Below are 22,451 nucleotides of genomic sequence, written 5' to 3' on the forward strand. Positions count from 1 at the left end.
TTTTCAAAGGATTCTCACACTGTTTTATTATCATTATCATTATTATTATTAATAATATCTTCGGATTGTTAGAGACTTAACCATATTTGATTGCGTCCCTGTGGTAACAGGGAAATGGATTTGAAAGCTGTAAGAAGTGGGTCCCATCCTTAAATAGCGCTCAGTGTTCTGATTGGTCGAAATGATCCATCAATCCAACAGACGTCGCTTTTCTCCCACGCAGTGAAACTCCCACAATTTGTGTGATTGGATCTGTTGACAAAACCACATCGAATCGCCAACCCATTCCTAACTTTCCTCCAGAAACTCAAAGGGAAAACAAAAGTCGTTTTTTTAAACACAGTTCACGGGAATTTTAAAATATATGGACCTGGAAATGGCATGAAACGCCGCGTGTAGCGGTCCTCCATCACATCTTTTCACTGGTAAGTCGGGAAACTCTTAAAATCTGATGTTAGAAATCAATAAATAAAGATCTGAATTAAATCAAAAAGAAAAAAATCTTCTTTCTAGTGTCCGCGTCACAGTTTTCGAGGACAATCGCGTAGTGGACTGGTGGTACCAGTTGGTGATGTACTTTTTTGTGAACAGTCATGAGTCATTGTTTTTTTTTATTTAAAAGCAGATACGTACTAAACTATGAAAATGTGAGATGTTATATACTAGCTGTTGCCTTAAAAGCCACCCTAATCAACTATCATATTCAATAGTCTGCTTATGTTATTCAAGTAATCCTTTTTCAACATCGAGTTTAAGTTCGGTTACCAATTCAAGACATGAAATAACCTCGACGTAAATTCTCTCTATGCTAAGAAATTATTGTTATAAGAGACCAAAGCATCATTAACTCTTTCGGGGACAGTGGTGGTCCCTACTGTTGGTCGCTTTTCAAAAGTTGACACCACCTTTAAAGTTGTATACAGCAAGTCACTATTTCTGGTCATTAAAAAAAGACATCCAATTACTTTAAATTGGGAAAACTAGCAATGAATAATTATGCTTCAGTGCCATTGACCATAGATATTTGACTGGGAATGGCTTCCTTCGCCCCTCCCAGTGAAACTGAATGGGACGTCTAGCGCTGACAATGGCAGCCGATACGTTAAATAAGTGCACTGTAATAGTTTAAAGAAAAATCATGATTGGTGCATGCAAAGGTTTAAGTGTCTCTTATTAGAGAACATTATGACTCATCAACCAGACCTTCTCAGCAGGGGTTACATCAGTTTTAATTCTCCCAACAGCATACAACATAATAGTAAGCAATATTGTGAATCTACTGTTTGAAAATGCAAACACTACCTCACGCTTAAGATGTTGATGTGATCGGGACGTAATTAGCTTGCATTCAAAAACAGGTTTCAAATTTTAAAGACGATAAACATTCATATAAATTTGGCTTTTCGCTTGCCCATCACCCGTCTTTACCACAGCAAAAAGCGACAAAAATAACCCTGTGGAAGCCAGAATAACTCCGTGGAAGCCAACGTACAGTCGTCCTCAGCATGTTTGTAGTTTCGTTGCTCAGACGCCAGCTGTGTAATGAGAGGTTATTATATAAAGCAGAAATCCAGGCTTATAGTTGTGTTCACCCGCCATTAAAAATCACCATCCGTCATTCTCTTTTATCTGTTTTCCAATGAGAGCAGTGGAAAATTATACTGATGATTTTCTATACATGGACGAACAAAATGATATGCCCACTACCCTACATTGGACTAGCTCACCTAAGCGTTGGAACATTTCAGGTGCTGGCTAACGGCAAAACATCTGGGCTTCTGGATTTCTAAAATAAATATACGTCAAAACGGATTATGCCATTGCACTGGTAGAAAGAAGTTCATTGTGAAAGTATGTGTTTATGTGTGTGTGTTCCAGAAAACAAGCATAATGGCAGAAGGTGAGGAGTGCATGAGTCGGGAGGACTGGAAGGACAAGTGTATGGTCCTCGAAGCTCTGCTCATGAAGTTCAGGGTTCAGATTATCAAAATTCGAGAGCTAACTGCCGACAAGGTTGGTTGAAGCTCTTTTTTTTTACTTTAAATGGTAACCACACTTTCAATCACTTATAATTACTATTATAGATTGTATTTTACATGGTCCCTTAATTACATTGGAACCGGTTCACTAGTGCTGCTGTAGAGGTGATCAAAGTTAATTGAAGTAATAGGAGTTAAAAAGAAAAAGTCATACCCAAGTGATAATAAATTGTATGCTGGGTTAGGGTTTTCCATGCTGCTTATCCTTGCTGGAGCGTATCTCTGCTAACTATCGGCGGTATGTGGGGCACACCTTCAATTGGTTTGTATGTTGTTATGTAGACTTTAAAAATAAAGACTTTAGTCATGTGACATGAATCAGGAAGGACAGTTTGAGCCGTCCTTCTGAGCTAATGGGTACTGGGCTGGCAGCAGTTTCACCATGAACACTAATCTCTTTTTATTTCTATATTTTAGTATCACCAGGCATTCTCAGAAAGAAAATAGTTATATTATTACATACATAGTCAGTCCCTCCCTCACTGTCTAGGCCAAATTGCTGATGCCATGAGGTAATGGATAACAGTCCCCTGCTTATGTTTGGGCTATGCTACCGCACTGCCAGCCCTGCGAACAAAACATGTTATTTTAAAGCTGTGTGGTGATACACAAAGGCCTCTGCAACCCCCTTTTCCATCGCTGAAGATGAGTTAGGAAATTGCAGATCTTTTGTACACTGCCTTTTGCAGTGTATTTGTCAAACTTTGTTTCTTTCTGTTGTGCACCGAATCCATGCTGACTAGTCCATTAGACACTGTTGATTTCCAGACTTGGCGATGTAATGAAATCCTAGAAAGCATGAGACGCATTGAGAATGAGGGCATGAAAATAAAGTAGAAAGAGGAGGGGAGAGGCCTATAAAGACTGAGCTCCCCAAGGGAGGAAATAGCTAGTTTGGTTAACTGGATGCATTTTTATACCCGTTTGTTGGAGAATGGGGTCATTTTGAGTTTGTTGCACGTGTCTGTATTTTACCTCAGTCAAATGTAACTTCCTTGATTTGTCTCTTCAAACAATTACTCTTGCTACTTGTTTTTTTTTCAGCCTGCAAATACCAAGTAATAGCTACACAAAGAAACAAAGTATTTTTCATGGAATAATCTACTGTATAACCATTTGATAGAGTAAAAAAAAACAACACAAACTTCAGAATGTTGAAACACATTCTTACTACTGTGCCATGTTGCTCTTTTATAGATTCAGTTTTAGAAACACCAGTTCCAATCACGACAGACTCAATAAAAAAAATGTATAGGGTAAAACCGCTGATAATGTAAGGAAAGATTACTCTTGATCAGGTGTACCCCCCTGTTCTGACAAATGATTGAATGTGTTTCGGTAAAATGTCCTATTCCTTTACTTTAAATTGTTATGTGAGCCTTTAAGGAAAATATGTTCCAGCTGAACAGCATCCTTTTGGTCCTTTGCATGTATATATGTATCTATGGCTAATTTATTTCTGGGCTGACAAATCATAGCTGCAGAGAAAGACGCTTTGTGAGCTGGCTGCTGACGGGGGAGGGATGGTTAGAATTCAGGGGAGGTTGGACACAGAGAGCCAGTTGTGGAATTCTAGGAATGAAACTCAAAGGAGAATTTGGATCTGAACACGGAGCGGCCTGCAAAGGTGACATGGTGCGAAAGTGATATTTGTGTCTAGACAACACTAGCCATGGGTACTCATATTAGAAGTGAATAATATTAGTTTTAATCAAACCAACACTCTCCATTAATCCCATTTGAGCTGCACAGGATGTGACAAAGTGCACACCTTGAACTGATTTCGCTTGCATATAATCGTGTTAATAAACACCAGTTTTTTTTTACTTTTTTGTCTTTGCGTGCATGGGGTTTTGTGTGTGTGTGTGTGTGTGTGTGTGTGTGTGTGTGTGTGTGTGTGTGTGTGTGTGTGTGTGAAATGCAGCTATAGCGTGCTGCGTTGATGCCTTGTAATTAACATGCTTTTCTTTGCCAGATGCTATACTTGCAACTTGGTGACGTGCGGCTTGTGGTACTGTGAGGAGAAGACGAGTGTGTATTGAAAAATCTGAGTTAGACTCACTATTTAAATGTTTGTTCACAACAAACTGAATTATTGTTTAAACTTTCATTATTCCACCTAATTATGATAGATAAATAAAAGTATCATCAAATGAATTAAGTACATTGACTCTGACTTGCTAAATAGAACCTTAAATAAGGCCTAGCGGTACATACATTCTTAGTAGCAACTTGCAAACCCAACTGTGGGTTTATTCAGTGGCATAATCTCCTAAACCCAGGTTTGAAGAAACTCTTTCTCTAGCTGCATACTGACACAGAATGAGGGTCAAGCTGCAGAAACGGCCGTGTGTCCAGAGGCAGTCTGGTTTGTGGAAACTATGAATGGCTTTGGCAGGGTGTGGCTGCTTCCGAGAACAAGGAGTTTAGTTTGTTGGTGTGAGCAGAAGCAGAGTGAAAGTGGGAGCACCGCCATGGCAGCCTTAGCCGTCCACAATACGCCTGAATGCAGTATAGTGTCCCTCTGCAGTAAAAACAAAAAAAGGGTTGTATTAAAATACTATATCCATACTAAACCACTGGAATTACATTTCAAAACATCCAAAATAAGTGGAATTTTCTCCTGTTAATGTTTGCGTGAAGAAATGTATAATACCTATAATTGTCAAGTGAAATCTATTCCGCTACTGTATTTTCTGTAGCTTGCCTCTCATTTTCCTCATTTTAGTCTTAATATGAGTGCCTTTTTTTCAGTAAATATCTGTTTTTATGAGTTACTTGCAAAGAGATTGTTTCAGCTTCATTAGGATCACTGGAAACTTTAAGGAGGCTCTTGGTCTTTGTACTTTCATATGAGCAGATATAGCTACATATTTGGGGATTACTGTCTATGAACACATTATGATTTTCCATTGACACATAATCCTCCATCCAGCATTTGAGTCAAAAAAGTTTTCCCAGTGAATTTCATAACTGTAAGCAGAAGATTTCAGGGTCATTCCTTTACTCACTCTATAATAGGGTGTGTGCACTTATGTCATGCAGGCTTAGATGTGTGCTATGGATTCTCTTCAAACCTGATGGCCTTTTACTGGGGCTTCCATTGACAGACATGCACAGTTTTGCATGGTGAAGTAACATACAGTGCTCTGTTTGTACCTGGAGAAAGGTGACACCTCATAATCCTTATGTAACTGGTCAAAGAGGCTGAATACAAAACTGTACTTGTTCAATAGGTCCTTGGTTCTCTTATGCAACACGTTTGAAAACAACAATCTAGCACAAGTGGTCAATTTGCTCTTCTGTTACAGATTCAGCAACTCGAGACTCAAGTGATTGATGCGGAAAAACGAGCTTTTACTGCTCAGCAGCAGGTAACACATCAAACAGATCATTGCTGAACTACAGATTCAGTTGAGCATACCTGTGTACAACTTCAGGTACAATGGATGGAGGAGAAGCTGAGAGCTCCGGACATTCAACCTGAAGACAAAGAGAAGCTCTGGTTTGAGCGATGCCAAGAGCTTCAGGCCTTGGTGCAGGAGAAGGAAGATGTGATCAGCCAGTTAGAGCAGCAGCTGGAAGAGCAGGTAAAACACTCAAGACATCAATTGATACATTTTCCTAACTGTAAAAATAATGCCTCCAACCAAGTATTGTTAATCCCAAACAAATTGCTCCAAAAAAGTATTGTTTTTATTGGTTATTGCCTGTGTTATTTATTTCCAAAAGAAACAGTCAAGAATTCAAGATGCCAAGACTGTGGAGGAGAAAGCAGCAAAGATCAAGGAATGGGTGATGCTCAAATTGTCAGAGGTAGCGAAAAATCAAGAAACATATCACACAAATTTAATTGTTTTCAAGCCTATGAAGCCTACGTTCCATCCATCACCATTAAATTCATGTTTCTTCTTAGTTTGAGGAAAAGAATGCTGCACTAATAGAAACCAATAAACAGCAGGAAGCACAGATTAGTGAGCTAAAGAAAAAAATGGAAGGTCTGTATGACATGGAAGGGTATATCTTGGGTTTGTTACCATGCTAAATCATGCATTGATTATTTTTTCAGAATGTGAACGGAAATGTTCCGGTAGACGGGCAGTTTCCTGCAAGCCAGGTGAAGCCCAACGTGTTAGCAGCCTGACATTTGGCTGCTTCCACGTGAACGGAAAAAGCGCACAGGTTTTGAAAGGACCCATTCCCTCCCAAAGGAGCCTCAGTACTGAGAGTGGCGACACTGTAGACAATGGTAAGAATGCTTTAAGTAAGGAAACAACAGCTGGGGTAGGTGTTAGTAGTATGTAATTCTGAGTACAGAGCCTAAACTACAAGCCTTGATGTCTAGAATTTTAGCTCATTCAATGAAGGCCTATCAAATGGATGTCCCGTGAATTTAGTACATGTAAGGTACCGTTAGACATACCCTCCTTTTTATTCTAACAGATAACACAACAAATCAGACAACCTCCTCAACGGCAGGTGCAGAAGTACATTGGCCAGATCAAACCAGACTGCTGGATACGCAAGTGGAGGAGAATGACGATGTTAATCCATTGGATTATGGAGTAAACCGGCCAGAGTCTTGTAGTGTTTCCTCAGTGCTCTCAAGAGATGGAGGTGGTTGTGAAGTTAGAGAAGGTCTGGAGTTAAGTCCCGTTGACAGTGAAGCCTACCTGACAGCCTCGGATGACAGCAGCTCTCTTTTTGACGACGACATGCAACGAACAGAGCGGCCTATCTTCCTGGAGGTGTCAGGTGGGGGGCACGGGGATTGTAAAATGAAGGAGGACTGCTCCTCTGAAGAGCTCAACAAACGATTCCAGTCACAGCGACTAGATTCGTCATCCTCATCCAGCGAGGTGAATACCCCCAGCCCCATTGTCACACCAGCTCTCATTCCCAAGCGGCCTAACCCACCTCAAGACCCGAGAGATACCCCTGCTTCACCCAAGCAACCCAGGCTGAGGAACCCAGCAGGGTTGGGGTTGATGCACGCTATGGCCAAGAAGCACCTAAGCCAGCCACCAATAAGCAGTGAGGCAGCGCAAGGCCAAATACGGAATGCTCTCAGCATGCTGCGCTCCTCTCGGCCACAAGAAACTGACCTTGACCAAGTGCAGGAGGTCAACATGGAAACAGGAAAGGAACCACCCGTTCAGATTGGCCTCGGCTGTCGTACCAAACCCGCAAAGCTTTCCGTCCACGTCACACCGGTTCCTACTGATGGATGTCTAGAAATAAACCTGGACAGTCACAGCCCACCTCCTACGCCCCCTTTACACAGACTCCCCTCCTGGGTAAGAAAGTGAAGACTCTTGTTTATTTTATTCCATTTTAAATGTATTTCTGTAGAGTTTCATTGTGGGGGTGAAAATGGTACTTAATGTATTTTTGTTAGCAATATACAACTAACTTCCAACTGGGTCCATTGTCAGACTGCGTTTCTAAATTAAGTTAATATAGTTTATTTTACAAATTGTCTAGCACAAGATTATTAAATGACAGCCATCTCAGTTCAAATACATTTGACGTCACTTTCAGTGGTAGGCAATAAGTTAACATAAGGAACATCTTTACCTTAAAAAAAACTAAATTACATCATAGTTGTTCGGTTGTGTAGAACTTACATGGTACAGAGTTGAACAAACTTGTTTTTACATGATTCAAATGCAATACTATTTGTAAAATTTTATGTCTAGGTTCATAAAATTATTTTCTCGTCAACTTAAATACGTTTTGTATTCATGTCTCTAAAGGAGAGTCGCATCTACGCAGTGGCTAAATCTGGAATAAGATTGTCTGAGACATCCTGCACAGACTCAACTAGCAAAGGTGTGTTAGTAAACATAACTGTCCTTATGACAAAGTCAAGCCGTGCCTGATTTGTTTATTTAACTCTGTTATGTATAGACCCCTCTCAGCAATCATCCTGTCCTGCCTATGTCATATACACATCACTCATTTATAAAAACATGACAACACCAGTTTATACAACTCTGAAGGGGGTAAGTGCATCCAACACTCTCATATGGTGTGTGTTGTGCCTGCGGGTGTTCAAAAGTGTCTGTCTGTCTTTAATGTTTTGCTTGTCTTTGTGAACACCTGAAGAAAGCCACTCTGCTGAGCAACAATCCGTTCTTAGATGAGTCATCCAGCTCTGAGGAATCATCTAGTTCTGGGGAGGAAGATGGTTCCTTATGCAGCTCTAACACATCTTCCACCTCTCTCAAGGGCAGCAACCCAGGAAGCCCGCGCTCTCTCAAAAGAGGTGCTTGTCTTCTATAATGGGCTAAAATGACCGCAGCAGCAGAAAAATGTTTATAGAAATAACTGAAACTTAGGTATTTGGGATATACATTCAGAAAACTATACAGTGTATTTATGATGGCGATTCGTATCGCTCTATTGCTGGGATAGGCTTCTGCTCAACCCAAATGAGGATAAATGAAAATTCTCCCATTTGCAGCTGTGTCCATGTCTTCAATGACGTCAGAGAGCGACTATGCCATCCCACCTGATGCCTACCCTACCGATATTGAGTGTTTTGAACCGGAGCAAAAACTCCCCAAAACTTGTTCCTCATCTGGGGAAAACAGCAAGAGTGTGCGTATTCATATTGCTCATGGATGGATGGCAAATAGTGTCATTCTCATTGTCAGTATTGCATGTTCTAGGAATCAATGGAGAAATCAGGGTACTTGCTGAAAATGGTGAAGACATGGAAGAAAACATGGAAACGACGCTGGTTTGTCTTGAAAGATGGAGAGCTGCTATATTATAAATCCCCGGTGAGTACACATCTACCAGTTCCACTTGTTTGCATAGCTGTCATTTTAAAATGGTTAGATACTGTGGTTGTGATTCTTAGTCGGCCATCTAAAATCACTGGAGAATTCATTTCAACATGATTTTTCTTTTAATTTTCCCTTGATGCAGCAGTATTCTTCCATAAAGCTGTGTTTCATCTCCTTGGGTTACTGTTGTCACGTTCTGAGGATTGAGATTCTCTTTCAATATTTTGTTTATGAGTTGTAACTAATAGTTGTCCCATATTTAAAGTACACATCCCTTACAGTTTTTAGTCATGTTTCCGCAGAGCGATGTGATCAGGAAACCCCAAGGTCAAATTGAAGTCAATACCACCAGCAGCATTGCACGAGGGGAAGGAAAACAAGTGCTCCAGGTATTCAGACATTCATTGTTTCCCAGGCAGACTGTGTACCAGACTATTAACTGTTTAAGATCATTCCAAATCCCTTAGCTTGGAATCCATATATAAGATGCTGAAACACCATTTTTGCTTGATTTAACACCACTTTTATCATTGTTTTGTGTAGATAGTCACAGGGAAGCGAGTGTATTACCTGAAAGCGGACTCCCCTAACCTGCTAGAAGAGTGGCTTATGGTGCTGCAAAGCGTGTTGAGACTTAAAGCTGCAAGTCCACTTTTCACTCGGCCAGATTTTCGGCCCTGTGCGAAGGGACACCTTATCAAGGTTTACGTCATTACAGTACAACTTTGACCAAATGGAAATATGTCCGATTACTATACATTTTGCTCCCAAGTTTTTTTTCATTTTGCTCTTCACACTATTTTTGATTACATTATCCATACAGTATATTTCTTCTGTCCATGGCAGGTAAAGCATGGGTACTCGAAGCGGGTTTGGTGTGCTCTGATTGGCAAAACTCTGTACTACTTTCGCAGCCAAGAAGACAAGGTACAATTTGTAAAACACATTAATATTTATTTACATTTTAATTGATTATCATTGAGTTGGTTGCACTTTTTCATCCGTAAAATCCAATTGATTTATTACTTCTGAAATGTTTGTCTCATTATTTACAACTCAAAATTGAAAGTGCAGGTCAAAATGTTCTTATTCTACAATGAAATGATGTTGACCATGATTATTTAGCATAACAAAACAGACTTCATATACCTGAGAGGCTTAAAAGTATAATTTCATCCACAAATGCCAAGAGTATTGTTAAAAAAAAACAAATATAGTCCCTCCTGCTTTGATCATTTTATTTTTGTGTGTTTTCTAGTTTCCTCTTGGTCAGATTAAGCTTTGGGAGGCCCAAGTAGAAGAAGTGGACAGGTCTCGGGACACAGAAGATGGCCTGAAAGCATGCGGAGGCTCCTTGCAGGTAGCGTCCTTTACTATCGCTATCCATTCACAAGATCAAGAACCTACGTACCTGCTCATCGAGTCTCACCATGAGAAGGTCAGCCTTTTTACTCTACATCTATACAAGAGACAAAACATTATGCAAGTATTTTTGATGTTCAAATCACAAAATCCATTGTATTGTTCAGGATTCGTGGTTGTACCACCTCTGTGTCGCAGCAGGAACCATGATGGGCAAAGTAGGCACTGAGTTTGAAAAACTAGTGGGCAAACTCTTCCAAGTGGATGGAGATCCAAGTAAGGCTTTTTCAAGTTATATATATATATATATATATATATATATATATATATATATATATATATATATATATATATATATATATATATATATAAATATAGTGAATTAGTGCCGATTGTTTTTCAAACAATTTGCTGCTTTGATTTGTTTTTTAAATGTTCTCTTCATCTGTTTAATGCATGCTTGACTTGCAGACTCTCAAATGTGGAGTCATCCAACATTATGTTTCAGTAAGGAGGGTCTATTGTCACCTCTGACCACACTGCCTTCCCAAGCACTTCAAACAGAGGCCGTCAAACTCTTTAAGGTGTGTTAAACGAATGCGCTTTCCGTACTGTGGTAATTTGTTGCTACATAATCACTGTGTTTTTTATTGTTGTTGATTTTTTTTGCACAAAGAAGCCTCCAATAGAAAGTGTATAGGATGCTCCCAAGCATCTCTTGAACAACTAGATGTGTGTACTGGGTTTCAGACTTGTCAGTTGTTCATCAATGTGGCCATCGACGCCCCGGCCATCGACTATCATGTCTCTCTGGCTCAAAGCGCCCTGCAGGTGTGTCTGGCCCACCCCGAGCTTCAGAATGAATTCTTCTGCCAGCTCATCAAGCAGACCCGAAAGAGGCAGACCCATAGCCACCCTGGACCTCTGCAGGTGCGTATTCTCACCACCTGATGGCAACAGTACCTTGATCCCCAAATTTAAAGACTGAGCAGACGGGAGAGGGCGACACATTGTTGTCCAGCTTGCAGATGCTCGATGGCCAAAATTGAACAAGGGTCAGTAAAAGGTGCTCCAGGTGAGGTTCGAACTCACAACCTCAGCATTGCTCTACAAAGTACTGCTGTATAAGTACTGCGCGCTGACCGATTGCGCCACTGGAGCTGATATAATACACTTCAGTTGATTCACTATAATAGATCAAACCACCCTTTCTTGTTTTGTACTGTGTTCAGTTATTCTTTCATACACATTTGCATTCTGAATGTGTTTTCAGATGTTCATTTTCCACTGTTAGAAACAATAGAAATCGGAAAAGATGTTCGATGGCCAAAATTGAACAAGGGTCAGCAAAAGGTGCTCCAGGTGAGGTTCGAACTCACAACCTCAGCATTGCTCTACAAAGTACTGCTGTATAAGTACTGCGCGCTGACCGATTGCGCCACTGGAGCTGATATCAGAAGGTTGATTCACTATAATATTGTTTTGTACTGTGTTCAGTTATTCTTTCATACACATTTGCATTCTGAATAGTGTTTTCAGATGTTTATTTTCCACTGTTAGAAACAATAGAAATCTGAACAGTAAATGACAGTGCAAATGAGATCTTCCAAAAAATAAGGGGTACCATTGCACCTTCTTGGGGATCTAGTGGTGCAATTGGCTAGCATGCAGTACTTATAGAACAGTGAGTTGTAGAGCAATGGCAAGGTTGTGAGTTCAAATCTCACCTGGAGCATGGGTAAGAGCTGGTGTTTTAAGAATGTCTCTAACTGGTGAGAAATCAACGAGTCACTTGTTGAGATAAAATTTTGTCAATACAAATATTTTGATCTAAAATGTATTGTTTATGTGTGCACTGCTTTTATTGCTATTGTTATATGAAGTGTACTAAATTTGGATTTCATGAACCCAATTTGTCAATCTTCAGGGCTGGCAGTTTTTAGCCTTGTGTGTTGGACTTTTTCTGCCTCAGCATCTTTACCTCTGGCTTCTCCAATTTCATCTCAACAGACATGCAGACTCAAGGTGATAGAATAGCATTAAATTGATTAACCCCTTGTCTATGGCATCTCTTGGGAAAAGAATGCATTTGTAGTATCATTGGATTGTGCAAAATTTTACAATAGACTTTTACTCCCATATAAATGATCAAATACCTCCAATTTTTGCCCAGGACTGAGGTGGGTAAATATGCCATCTACTGCCAGCGTTCTATGGAGCGCACCCAGCAGAAGGGCGAAAGGCAAGCCAGACCATCCCGCATGGAGATCCTATCTATTCTGCTAAGGAATCCCTATCACCATTCCCTGCCCTTTAGTGTGCCAGTTCACTTTCTGAACAACACCTATCAGGTAAAAAAAAAAGATCATATTGATTTAGGCAGACCTGTTACAAAGCTATTTGAAAATCGTGTGGTAATTCTGAAACGGCTTGATCGGATAAATCTTGCTAAAACTGATTGCCTTTTCATAGGTGGTAAGTTTTGATGGGTCAACCACAGTGGATGAGTTCCAGTGTCGCCTCAACCAGGACACCGGCATGAGGAAAACTGGACTGTCAGGTTTCAGTCTGTACACTGATGACCCAACTGGACGAGAGCTGGAACACTGCTTGCATCAAAGGAGCATCAAGGTGAATTTCTAATCATCCGAACTATTGTGTTTGCTTGGTGGATATTTTTACTAGGAAAGTGTGTGTGGTGTTTCTGAATTACATGTCTGTGGCAGATTTGTGATATTATATCCAAATGGGAACAAGCATCCAAAGAGCAAAACACTGGCAAGTCAGAAAACACCAGAACCGTCCGCCTCACCTACAAGAACAGGTATTCCACAAAATATACTGCAGTTTTTGTCCCCATGTCTACTAAAAATATAATATTTTTGACTGGGGATGTCCAATTTTTTTATTATCCATTGTGATAGCCAGATCAAGATAGAAGCTCTGGTTTGAACCCAAAAATTTATTTAGTATATAACAAAGGTATTTGATATATAGCAGCCAATGAGTTATTAGAGACATCTTATCTCAAAAATGTTATTTTCGACAACATTTATCAAAATGCTCCCACTTTTGCTTCATGCACAAATCACGTTCATGGATTTGCAACTGACCTTTGACCTCTTCACTTTTCCAGTCTATACTTCTCCAGTCAGGTGAGGGGAGAGTCAGAGAGAGAAAGGTTATTGTTGGCCTATCAGATCAATGAAGCCATTATAGCAGGACATTTCCCTGTCAACAAGGAGTTGGCCCTGGAAATGGCTGCCTTACTAGCCCAGGTCTGAAAGTTCTTTAGAAATCAAAACATTTAAAAATATCAGTTGTATTTTCATTGTCTATTTTTATGTACCTATCAGGTGGAGTTCGCAGATTTTGAACGTCCTTTCTCAACTCCTGGACCAGTTCAAATTAAATCCAACCAAACTTTGAAACAGGTCCTGGACAGATTCTACCCCAAACACTACCGTCGGACCGCATCTGAGGAACAACTTAGGTAGTACAATACACTAATTTGCAAAGTATCTTCAAAGATAGGTCAAATTTACACTGTACCTTCCTAAGAATGGGACTTGTTTACATCTTTTTTAGGTGTTAGTTGAAATAACAGCCCTTCAATTCACCTAAAATGTCTGTTTTCAAACTCTATGGATATATAAAGACACATCAATACATATTTAATAGTATACATGAAGGGAATGAGCAGTCGAAATGGATTGGACATCTACTGCCGTCAATGTCAATAAAACATGAGCAGTTACCTCCAATAGTTCCAGTTCAAACGATCCACGGCGGGTATTAAGTTACTAAAGGTTAAGTTGTGTGCAAAAACTACCTTTTAGGACAATTTATGACCGTGATGGTTTTTCTTTTAGACAATTACTCCAGCGTCTTTCTGCCCGCTGGTCGTCACTCAAGGGTCGAAGTTCATCTGAGTGTGTGAGGATATACCTGACTGTTGCTAAAAAGTGGCCTTTATTTGGTGCCAAACTATTTGAAGCTGAGGTGAGTGTCTGTATCAACTGAAATATAAACTAGGCGTTAAATGTGTTTGCATTAAGCATGAGTCTGTGTGTCCGCAGTGGCCCAAACCTATAGTCAATAATATTGCCTAATATTTAGATTGTCCACATATCTGTGTTTGATTTGAGTAATGTTAATCTTAAGTAGCACTTATAGACCATATTTAAAAAAATCTATATGTTTAAATAGTTTTATTTTCATATTAACGGCAAGTATTTTTTTTGCATGTTAAATTATGTTGTTCTTTTATACTACACTTGCATTAGCATCATTGCAATTCATGAGATAATTGTGATAACTTTGCACTTTATATAACTGTTAATATATCCATAACAGCAATAGACGACGGAGCCAACTTGTACACGTGTGCAGCTCTTTATTGCAACACTCAGACCAACACAAACATGTCAATATCCGGGTCACGCTGTATTACACAATGGCCACTAGGTGGCGGTGGTTAAACACACTTGTATAACCTGAGGCAACTAACAGTTCTAGTATCAATATACTACAATAATTATCAACAAATTTATGATTTTAATGTGTTTTCAGTCAATCACTCCCTCACCAGACCTAGCAACACGTGTTTGGCTGGCAGTCCACGAAGAGGGTATCAGTGTTCTGGAGTACAACTCTATTGTAAGCTTCTTTCCCATCACCTCCACATATGTTTATTATAGCATCTGCTGAGCTGCTCTGTTCCGCTGATTAAACGTTTATAAAAACCTGCATTATTTAGTCTGTTGCATAAGTGGGGGTCAAAAGTGCCATTTTGCTTACACAGAGTTCATTGAGAGGATAGTAGTAACCTCAATTAAAATGCGTTAAATTGCTGGTATATCCCTGTTCATTCAGAAACCACTGGTGTCCCATCCTTACAAAAATTTGATGACATTTGGCGGCTGCAAACAGGACTTCCTGCTGGTGATGGCAAAGAGCAGCATTAACAAAACAACCAAAGACAGACCCTCAGAAACCCATACGTTTGCAATGGATGAGTCCAAGGTTAGTGGAAAGCTGTGCATGAGACTTCTGAAAAATTAATTATGAGAATCGTTCATTCATTTGCTGCCAGCCTCTTACTTCAGATGAATTGGACATATAAAATGTGTCAGCCAGTGTCTGACCAAGCCATGAAAACTATTACTTTATAGTCGAGTGAGTAAGCAGTAATGTAGTCTTTTTTTCTCACAAAACATGAAATTAATCAAGATCTCATAAAAAAGCTAAATATCAAACTAATGTTGATTTTATGGCTGTTGTTTCATCACCAGATCAGAGAGATCACCCTCCTCATCTCTAGCTACATCAACAGTGCACATCAGCAGAAGGCCGCAGCACACCACCTATCTGCCCCTGCTCTCATGGTGGCCCAACCAATCAGCCTGAAGAGCAAAGAACTCAGAAGCAAGTCTCCACCAGCACTGGGCCGTCCCAGTAAGACCCCAACCTTATTGTAAAAGCAAAGTCCTACTCTCAGGTTCGAGAAACAGTCCCATCCGTGTCTGCCCTCTGCAGGGAGCACTTGAGAATTTCCCTTCCGGTAATGTCTGGGAGTTGACGTACAGCTTAAAAGGGATCCCGCTAGCTTTATGGGTACAAAGGTGAAGACTAAACTTGAAGCACTCTCGGTCTAAGTTTTGCCGTTGAGTTTAGTGGCTGAAGAATCAACAATGTTTACTGATTAACTACTCTAATGTTCACATCGTTAATCTCCAGCATCTGTTGCATTTTATGTACTTACATTGTAGTTTAAGGAGGAGGAAACAGGGATGTATAAACTACAAATGATCTAAATGATACACATTTAGACTTGTTTTGGGTAGAACTGTGCCAAGATTAGCGCATATTATTCTTTAATGAAGATAATGCTATTTAATAATCAAAGGTCATGAAAGTGGAAAGGTAAGGGAAAGGTATTTTGAATAGTCTAACAAGTCAGTAGTGAGCCAAAACTGTGTTTCGACAAATCTAAATACTTTTGGAAGTGGCAAAGGGGCTTGCAGGAAGGTCATTCTAAACGAGAAACAGGCATTTGTGGTTACTGAATAACCAAGAGGGGAAACTAGTGCCCGTACGAATTGTTAAAAGTTGTAGAATGATGCTCTGTGTCGTTTTGTTGTTTTGTATTTGTACAATACTTACCACACACGTCATTCAATTAAAAACTGGAAATAAAAGTTATTTAATATAAGGTTACTTTAATACAATACTCCCACTGTTGCTTGTTTATAAGAGGTTTGTCAGAATACATTTTATTTAATTGATTTGGGAAAGTGTGTAAGTGATGAAACTATGACAAATAAAATACAAATCTATAAAAACTTTGTGATTGGTCTTCAATTGCCTTGCGAATAAACACTCAGGCCCTCGTCAAAATTCAGAACACCAACCGCTCCTCACCCCGAGTTGCTATTCCCAATAAAATTCTCCCTGCTGCCTTTTTGGGGTGAATGGGAGTGGCGTATTGATACTGTCAACCGCCACCTGACTGCAAGTGACACTCCCTCATTCCAGCACTCCTTCAACCAAGGTAGGGGGAGGATATACGATACCTAAGCTGCCTGAACAAGTTTGAGACTTGCTTTTGTTCAGTTGCCATGGTGATAAAAAGAGGGAAGGCCAAAGGGGAAGTCGTAATTTGGTGGGGGGGAAAGGAAATAAATGGCCATAAGCAACGATGAATATTATATTACTGCCCTGTTTGCTTATAGTGTGATTCATGCATGTGGTAAAATAAAATTTAAAAAAAAGTGTTCTTTCATAAGATTTTAAAATCTGCAATACTAAATATTAGGGTTGTTGAGGTATTTACCAACTATTGTTCGCTATAAAAAATAAATACTTATAACTCAGCAATTTGTTTTTTGCGAGAGGAAACAACAATGGATTGTTCACCACACCATAGGCCACAAAAAAAGATCATACACTGACAACTACTGCTAGTCATGAGCTGCTTATTATTTGCAGCTCCGAATGACATGTCAAAAGACAATTTTACTTAAGTTGGAGGAAGCAACACAATAACTTTATGCATGATTTGCTTGCCTTGACCACTTTGGAGTTTGGATTTTACCAGCATTATCAAGTCCTTTGCACGTGTCTTGTTGTGGTCATTTGTTCCATGAACACAGTGGTTTCGACAAGCGAGGCAAAACCTGACTGTCAGGTTGAACACAACCCTGAACAGAATTACCAAGACTACATGCACGGTACACACCTCCCACTCAACACTACCATGGCTTGTTGCCAAGCAAGCTGGATTCATAATCAGCATTGCCAGTAAATTCAGCAGAACTGCTGTATACTTGACACAAATGACAGTAACACCTAAACATCCATACAAACTGAGTAAAATGTATGATTTTAGCCAGAATTATAGCATTTGAGGGACACATTTTGACTACAGGACAAGATCATTTAATCCACGGACACCAAATCAGCCAGAAGCCCATTTGCAGTCAACATTCACGAGCACAAAACAATTAACTGTATAATCAATTGGAAATCCCAATTAAATAATTAAACAAGCCAAATGCTGATTGACTTGTATGAAAGGTTTTCATAGCCACCTCAAAATCAGTTTTAGAAGCAATTCAAAAGGAACACATTGAGTGTCAAACAGACAACAGAAGTCGTGATAACCCATTTATTGAAAGTACAAAAAGGATGTTCATATTTTCTGCCAATGAACGTGCAAGATATTCAATTGGATTGGACGTCTTGTTATGAACTCATTTAGATTCACTAAAGAATGACAATTGCTAGCATTCTAAATCATAGAGGCATCTCCGATTAGTCTATTAAAATGTATAGCAATAACCTACAACCACTGCCTTTAAAACAATTTTATTAAAAACAATCCAACACAACACACATTTGTAAGAAACTGTACAAGCTAACAGAATTTAAACCGTTCAGTGTCGAAAACACAGCTATTTAACTGGAGATATTAACGCATGTATAGTAGGGGTAGAGTGCTGAAAACTTTACACAAGATTTATAAATAGAAGGCAGTATGAATAAAGCCAATAACAAGAATGCAGATTTGTTCCTTTACAAAAATTAGAACAGTAAAAGGGCACACTGAAAGTATGCGCACATGATGACTCTGGCCTCCTATAGCGATGAAAATTTACATGGGGTCCATTTCTCTTTGCTACAAAAAAAAAAAAAAAAAGAACAACTATGAAACGATTTGAAGGCAAAAACAAAGTATATCAAGCATTTTGATGGTTTACTGACCTGAGCTTTGTTGTACTTCTGACTCTGGCGCCTTCTGAGGAAGAACTACAGAACATAACACATAAAATTGTGAGTGGCACAGATTAAACATGAAGATTTTTTTTTTAACTTACCAAGAGTAGCAGGCCAGCTACCACAGCGAGAACAACCACCACAATAACTGCGATGATTCCACCAGTAAGATTCTTCATGGTAAATGTTGGGGCCTCCTCATCTACGTAGTACACCAAGATGTTCTCCATCTCCAGCTTCTTGCCTCCCACCATAGGTTCAAACTTCTCCTGATCCTTGAATAGTGGGAGCACTTTGATCTGAGTAGAAGAGTCATGACATTATTACAAAGAACAAAACTATTTGGAAAAATGGTGAGAAACTACATATGACTGTACATCTTTCTCCATGTAGTAAGCCAGTTTTGTCAGATCACTCTTACGCTCTCCCTTAGGCTTCTTCACATCCACTACGATCATGCGGGAATCGGCGTCATACTGCAGTGGGGGAAAAAAGTTACCTTTAGAACATCGGGTGTTCAAATACACATCAAATTAAAAACTACAAGCTCAAGCATCCACTTACCGCAATCTCTTTCAACATTTCCTTGTCAAAATTGCTATAACGCTTGTTGATGGCATCACCAATAGCACTGTAAGAGAAAGTTTATTCATTTCCAAAAATGTTTTCATATTCACAAGATAAACAGATCTTTTACTCTATTCTGACCTTTTGATCAAAATTTTGCATGTACTTACGTCTTCAGTTGTTTAGGGTCCACAGGACTTGACACTGGTTTGTGCTTCAGCTGAAGACGGACCCAGCTACAAGACATGACATTTTAGGAATGAACAAAGAAATGACAGGTTGCCCCTGGGCTTCCCCACTGCTAAAGGAGGCGGAAACAACTTACTAGGTTTCAACCAGCTTCTCACACTTGAGGTTCTTGTCTCCTTTGTCCGTTCGGCGAACACCAGCGCTGTTGACGCACCAGCACTCCTCTGTGTTGTTGCACTGCTTGGCCTTGAATTTGCCATCATTTTCACATTCAGGATCATAGATTCCGTCATTGTCCACAAAGGCCGTCTCCACGGGCTTTCCTCCAATGCCAGTACGGGTGCTCAGGCCTTTTTTGGCTCTGTACATCTCAGCTTTCATCAAGAAGCACTTGGGGATCACTGAAAATGGAGGTGTAAAAATCACACGTCAAGCAAATCAACCACTGGCGATCCTTCAACAAAAAATAAAAAATCTTACACGTATTGCAGTCGAGCTTTTGTTTCATCATATCACCAACCAGGAGAGTACACTGGCAAGGATTTTCCTCACAACTGGCCCACTTCATAGTATTACATGAACCTGTAGAGCAAAATAAAAGATGGGAAGGGGCATTAATAAGGTTAAAATAACTAATAGGAGATCTAAGTTAAATTACCAAATGATCTTTTTCATGATTTTATGGTTTATTTAAAAAAAAAAACTATTGGCAAGGCCCAAACTGAATTCCTAAAACAATGGATTAGGTCATAAAGGTTTTTTGTACAGCAGTGTATAAATTTTTTATACATTTTGTTAAAATATTATCAATCAACCAGCCAAAGCAAACATGGTCCCCTCCGATCAGCACAAGACGATTCCAGTAATGGGCGTTGGTTTCTCCCAACAGACAAATCCCGGGGGACAGTGAGTACAAACAATTCCCAACCCCCACTCAGCACAGAAACCAAATGCATTTTATAAGTGGCACGTATTAAATCAAACTTCTCACGGCGTATTAAATAAAAACACATCCAGTGCTTTCAAACAACAAGTTGATTTATCATTACTGAAACAAACAGGTGAGCGAGTTAATTAAACTGGTAAAGAAAAACGGATTCTACTTTTGTATAAATCATCTTAATCTTGAAGGTCGAAAGTCTTCGTTTTCAAATGTAAGGACCACTTAAGCATTGATTGTCTTTTTTTTCAAAGGAAGCTTGATTATGAAAGCGATGTTTCAAGTAAACGGTGAAAAACATGACTTACAACTTTGCGCTGAAGCTCCGACCGCAAACGCGGCCAGGACGAGAGCAATCCACATCTTCATTGTTGATATAAAACGAGAAAAATTACAAGAAAAAAAGGTTTCCCCCAATTTGCTGTCGGAGCGTCGTCCACAGAGGTCAAAAAATGGAGCTGAGAAACAAAGCTTCCTATTCTTACTTCCTACAGGTGTGTCCTCGTCAAACCGGTTTAGACAGAAAGACGCGCGCGCGCAGTCAGGTAAAGGCTCACTCAGCAACAGGCGTGTCTTTTAAGAAAACTCTCTTGGTTGACTTGACTCAATCCGCCTTTTTTGTCTTTAACATGACAAACAGTCATGAAGTGAATTTATAACCCAAGTTGCTCCCAACGTCACGCAATTTACCTAGGTGTTGAGGTGGGCGGGTTTAAAAAAAAATGACGCGCTTTTTCCGGAGTGACCATATTTGGTAACCGAAAACTGGTTTTAAGTAGTATTCCACTTTCGGCTTGTGCCACAAATGTTTACTATTACCTACATTTTGTGACAATATTGAGAGTGAAAAGACTCCAGTTAAAACATTACAGAAGCAACTTTTTTTAAGGGGTAGTGCCAATTAAAACTTCTATGTTTAAATTGGGTGGAAAAAGTCATAAGTTTAAGATACTCAAATCAAATTGCCTTCTTCAAACTGTGCCGTATAATGGCTTCTCATCAGAAGAAACTCTTGTACAATAAGACTAAGACACAGTCTTCATATAGTGTTGTTAATATCCACTTGATTTTATATTCTATATAAAATCAATTAGGTATTAACAATCCTATATAATATATAGGATTGTTTTATATCTATTAAACACCTTTGGATCTCAAAACTGTCACGTAATGACGTGTTAGACCTGCGCCGTCAATTGAGTCAATATGTTTCAAGTCTGAAACCAGTTTCAAGAAACTTCTGATGAGCTGTTGTGAGTCACAGTTCATGCAGATGACTCAGTCTCAGTTTCAGTCATTACTTACATGGGAAATATTCTTCACAATAAAGTGGTTGTTGTGTCCATAACGATCAAAAGTCCAATTACAGCAATGTAAGACATTTAATTGATAACATTTGTTTCATTGAAAAACCATGATTTTCTTGCATTTCCATCGATTTGATTGGATATAATGTTTAACAGGCCTATTTAAAAAAAACAATGAGTGTGAGCGTCTAAAGATCATTTTGATGTCCTCCATTCTTGATTGTAGTAGCAAAGACAAACAAATGCCCGATGGTACTGATGCATGTACAGTATAGTGTACAAAAGCTTACACACAACCAGGGTAATATGGGTGTTCCTCTTCCCAGAGGTTTAAGATATCAGGGCAGTACACATTATTGTCCTAATTCCCTGGGGTGGAGGAATAAACACGATGGAAGAGGAGGAGGAGATGGAAGATGAAGCCAACACTCGAAGAGTAAAGTGATGTTTTTGGGGAGTGCGTGTAGGCAGAGTGTAATCCAAAGGTGGGGAATACACACTTTTTCCCAAACTACGGATCATCTGGAGAAGGGGAATTATGCGGTGAGTACATCCATTCAATTCAATGATGCATAATTTTTATTTCACCTATTGCAGTAAATTCAGTCCACGGAAAATGAATTCCCCCAAAGGACAAATGTGTTGTGACTTTTCCTTAATAAATTAAATATAAATAAAATTGTGGTGTATATGAGGTGCAACATAATATTATTTTTCTTGTTGAGTGAAAGATGGACACGACACAGCCAGACATCAGTAGCTGTAAAGTATGGATAATTAAAAATATTTATTTAGAGTTACTACTCATCTTGTACTTTATATCTTTTCTGCTTTCTAGTTAAAAAATGAAAATAAGTATTTAAAATTAGATCATACTGTATGTGAATAAATACAGCCAGAGTAAACTTGAGCTTTAACAAAATATTGCACCCTAATGTTGAGAAAACGTGGCCTTCCCCACTTGTTCTCGATAGTA

The 22,451-nt window shown here is 39.3% G+C and overlaps 2 protein-coding genes and 2 non-coding genes across 5 annotated transcripts; 1 reads left to right on the forward strand and 3 right to left on the reverse strand.

Annotated features, from left to right (window-relative positions):
* Positions 1–263: 263 nt before the first annotated feature.
* On the forward strand, positions 264–16,533 carry plekhh2 (pleckstrin homology domain containing, family H (with MyTH4 domain) member 2). The gene is made up of 30 exons (XM_077614009.1): positions 264–425; positions 1,879–2,013; positions 5,351–5,413; positions 5,480–5,629; positions 5,772–5,855; positions 5,956–6,037; positions 6,109–6,288; positions 6,483–7,336; positions 7,796–7,871; positions 7,950–8,044; positions 8,148–8,307; positions 8,506–8,642; positions 8,714–8,827; positions 9,136–9,222; positions 9,377–9,535; positions 9,680–9,760; positions 10,092–10,271; positions 10,363–10,471; positions 10,667–10,779; positions 10,946–11,125; positions 12,123–12,220; positions 12,369–12,546; positions 12,668–12,826; positions 12,922–13,019; positions 13,332–13,473; positions 13,552–13,688; positions 14,068–14,197; positions 14,768–14,854; positions 15,071–15,220; positions 15,490–16,533. The coding sequence occupies exons 2-30, from the start codon at positions 1,891–1,893 to the stop codon at positions 15,673–15,675; spliced, it is 4,392 nt and encodes a 1,463-aa protein (XP_077470135.1). The 5' UTR covers positions 264–425; positions 1,879–1,890; the 3' UTR covers positions 15,676–16,533.
* Positions 11,263–11,356, reverse strand: trnai-uau (transfer RNA isoleucine (anticodon UAU)). Its single transcript has 2 exons — positions 11,319–11,356; positions 11,263–11,298 (listed from the first exon to the last, which is right to left on the reverse strand). It is a non-coding gene; the product is annotated as a tRNA-Ile (tRNA).
* On the reverse strand, positions 11,550–11,643 carry trnai-uau (transfer RNA isoleucine (anticodon UAU)). Its single transcript has 2 exons — positions 11,606–11,643; positions 11,550–11,585 (listed from the first exon to the last, which is right to left on the reverse strand). It is a non-coding gene; the product is annotated as a tRNA-Ile (tRNA).
* Positions 16,534–18,048: 1,515 nt separating the features above from the next.
* Positions 18,049–20,845, reverse strand: epcam (epithelial cell adhesion molecule). Of its 2 annotated transcripts, XM_077614071.1 has the most exons (10): positions 20,654–20,845; positions 20,477–20,531; positions 19,709–19,810; positions 19,365–19,629; positions 19,210–19,275; positions 19,037–19,103; positions 18,850–18,948; positions 18,574–18,771; positions 18,461–18,505; positions 18,049–18,374 (listed from the first exon to the last, which is right to left on the reverse strand). In XM_077614071.1, exons 2-10 carry the CDS (start codon positions 20,529–20,531, stop codon positions 18,351–18,353), a joined length of 921 nt encoding a protein of 306 aa, XP_077470197.1. In that variant the 5' UTR covers positions 20,654–20,845; the 3' UTR covers positions 18,049–18,350. The 2 variants fall into 2 exon arrangements, with proteins under 2 accessions (XP_077470197.1, XP_077470196.1); XM_077614070.1 differs by having other exon boundaries at positions 20,477–20,843.
* Positions 20,846–22,451: the final 1,606 nt, after the last annotated feature.

This window comes from Stigmatopora argus, chromosome 11 (genome assembly GCF_051989625.1).
Source record: "Stigmatopora argus isolate UIUO_Sarg chromosome 11, RoL_Sarg_1.0, whole genome shotgun sequence".
Taxonomy (NCBI): domain Eukaryota; kingdom Metazoa; phylum Chordata; class Actinopteri; order Syngnathiformes; family Syngnathidae; genus Stigmatopora; species Stigmatopora argus.

Excerpts from the sequence above, each read along its gene's own strand:
- plekhh2 (XM_077614009.1), top strand. The coding sequence starts at position 1,891 with ATGGCAGAAGGTGAGGAGTGCATGAGTCGGGAGGACTGGAAGGACAAG. Across the intron at positions 8,308-8,505 it reads CCCGCGCTCTCTCAAAAGAG|CTGTGTCCATGTCTTCAATG; the intron begins GTGCTTGTCTTC and ends TCCCATTTGCAG. Across the intron at positions 13,689-14,067 it reads GCATCTGAGGAACAACTTAG|ACAATTACTCCAGCGTCTTT; the intron begins GTAGTACAATAC and ends TTTTTCTTTTAG.
- epcam (XM_077614070.1), bottom strand. The coding sequence starts at position 20,537 with ATGAAGATGTGGATTGCTCTCGTCCTGGCCGCGTTTGCGGTCGGAGCT. Across the intron at positions 19,276-19,364 it reads GAGAAGCTGGTTGAAACCTA|CTGGGTCCGTCTTCAGCTGA; the intron begins GTAAGTTGTTTC and ends CATGTCTTGTAG. Across the intron at positions 18,772-18,849 it reads CTTACTACATGGAGAAAGAT|ATCAAAGTGCTCCCACTATT; the intron begins GTACAGTCATAT and ends TCTTCTACTCAG.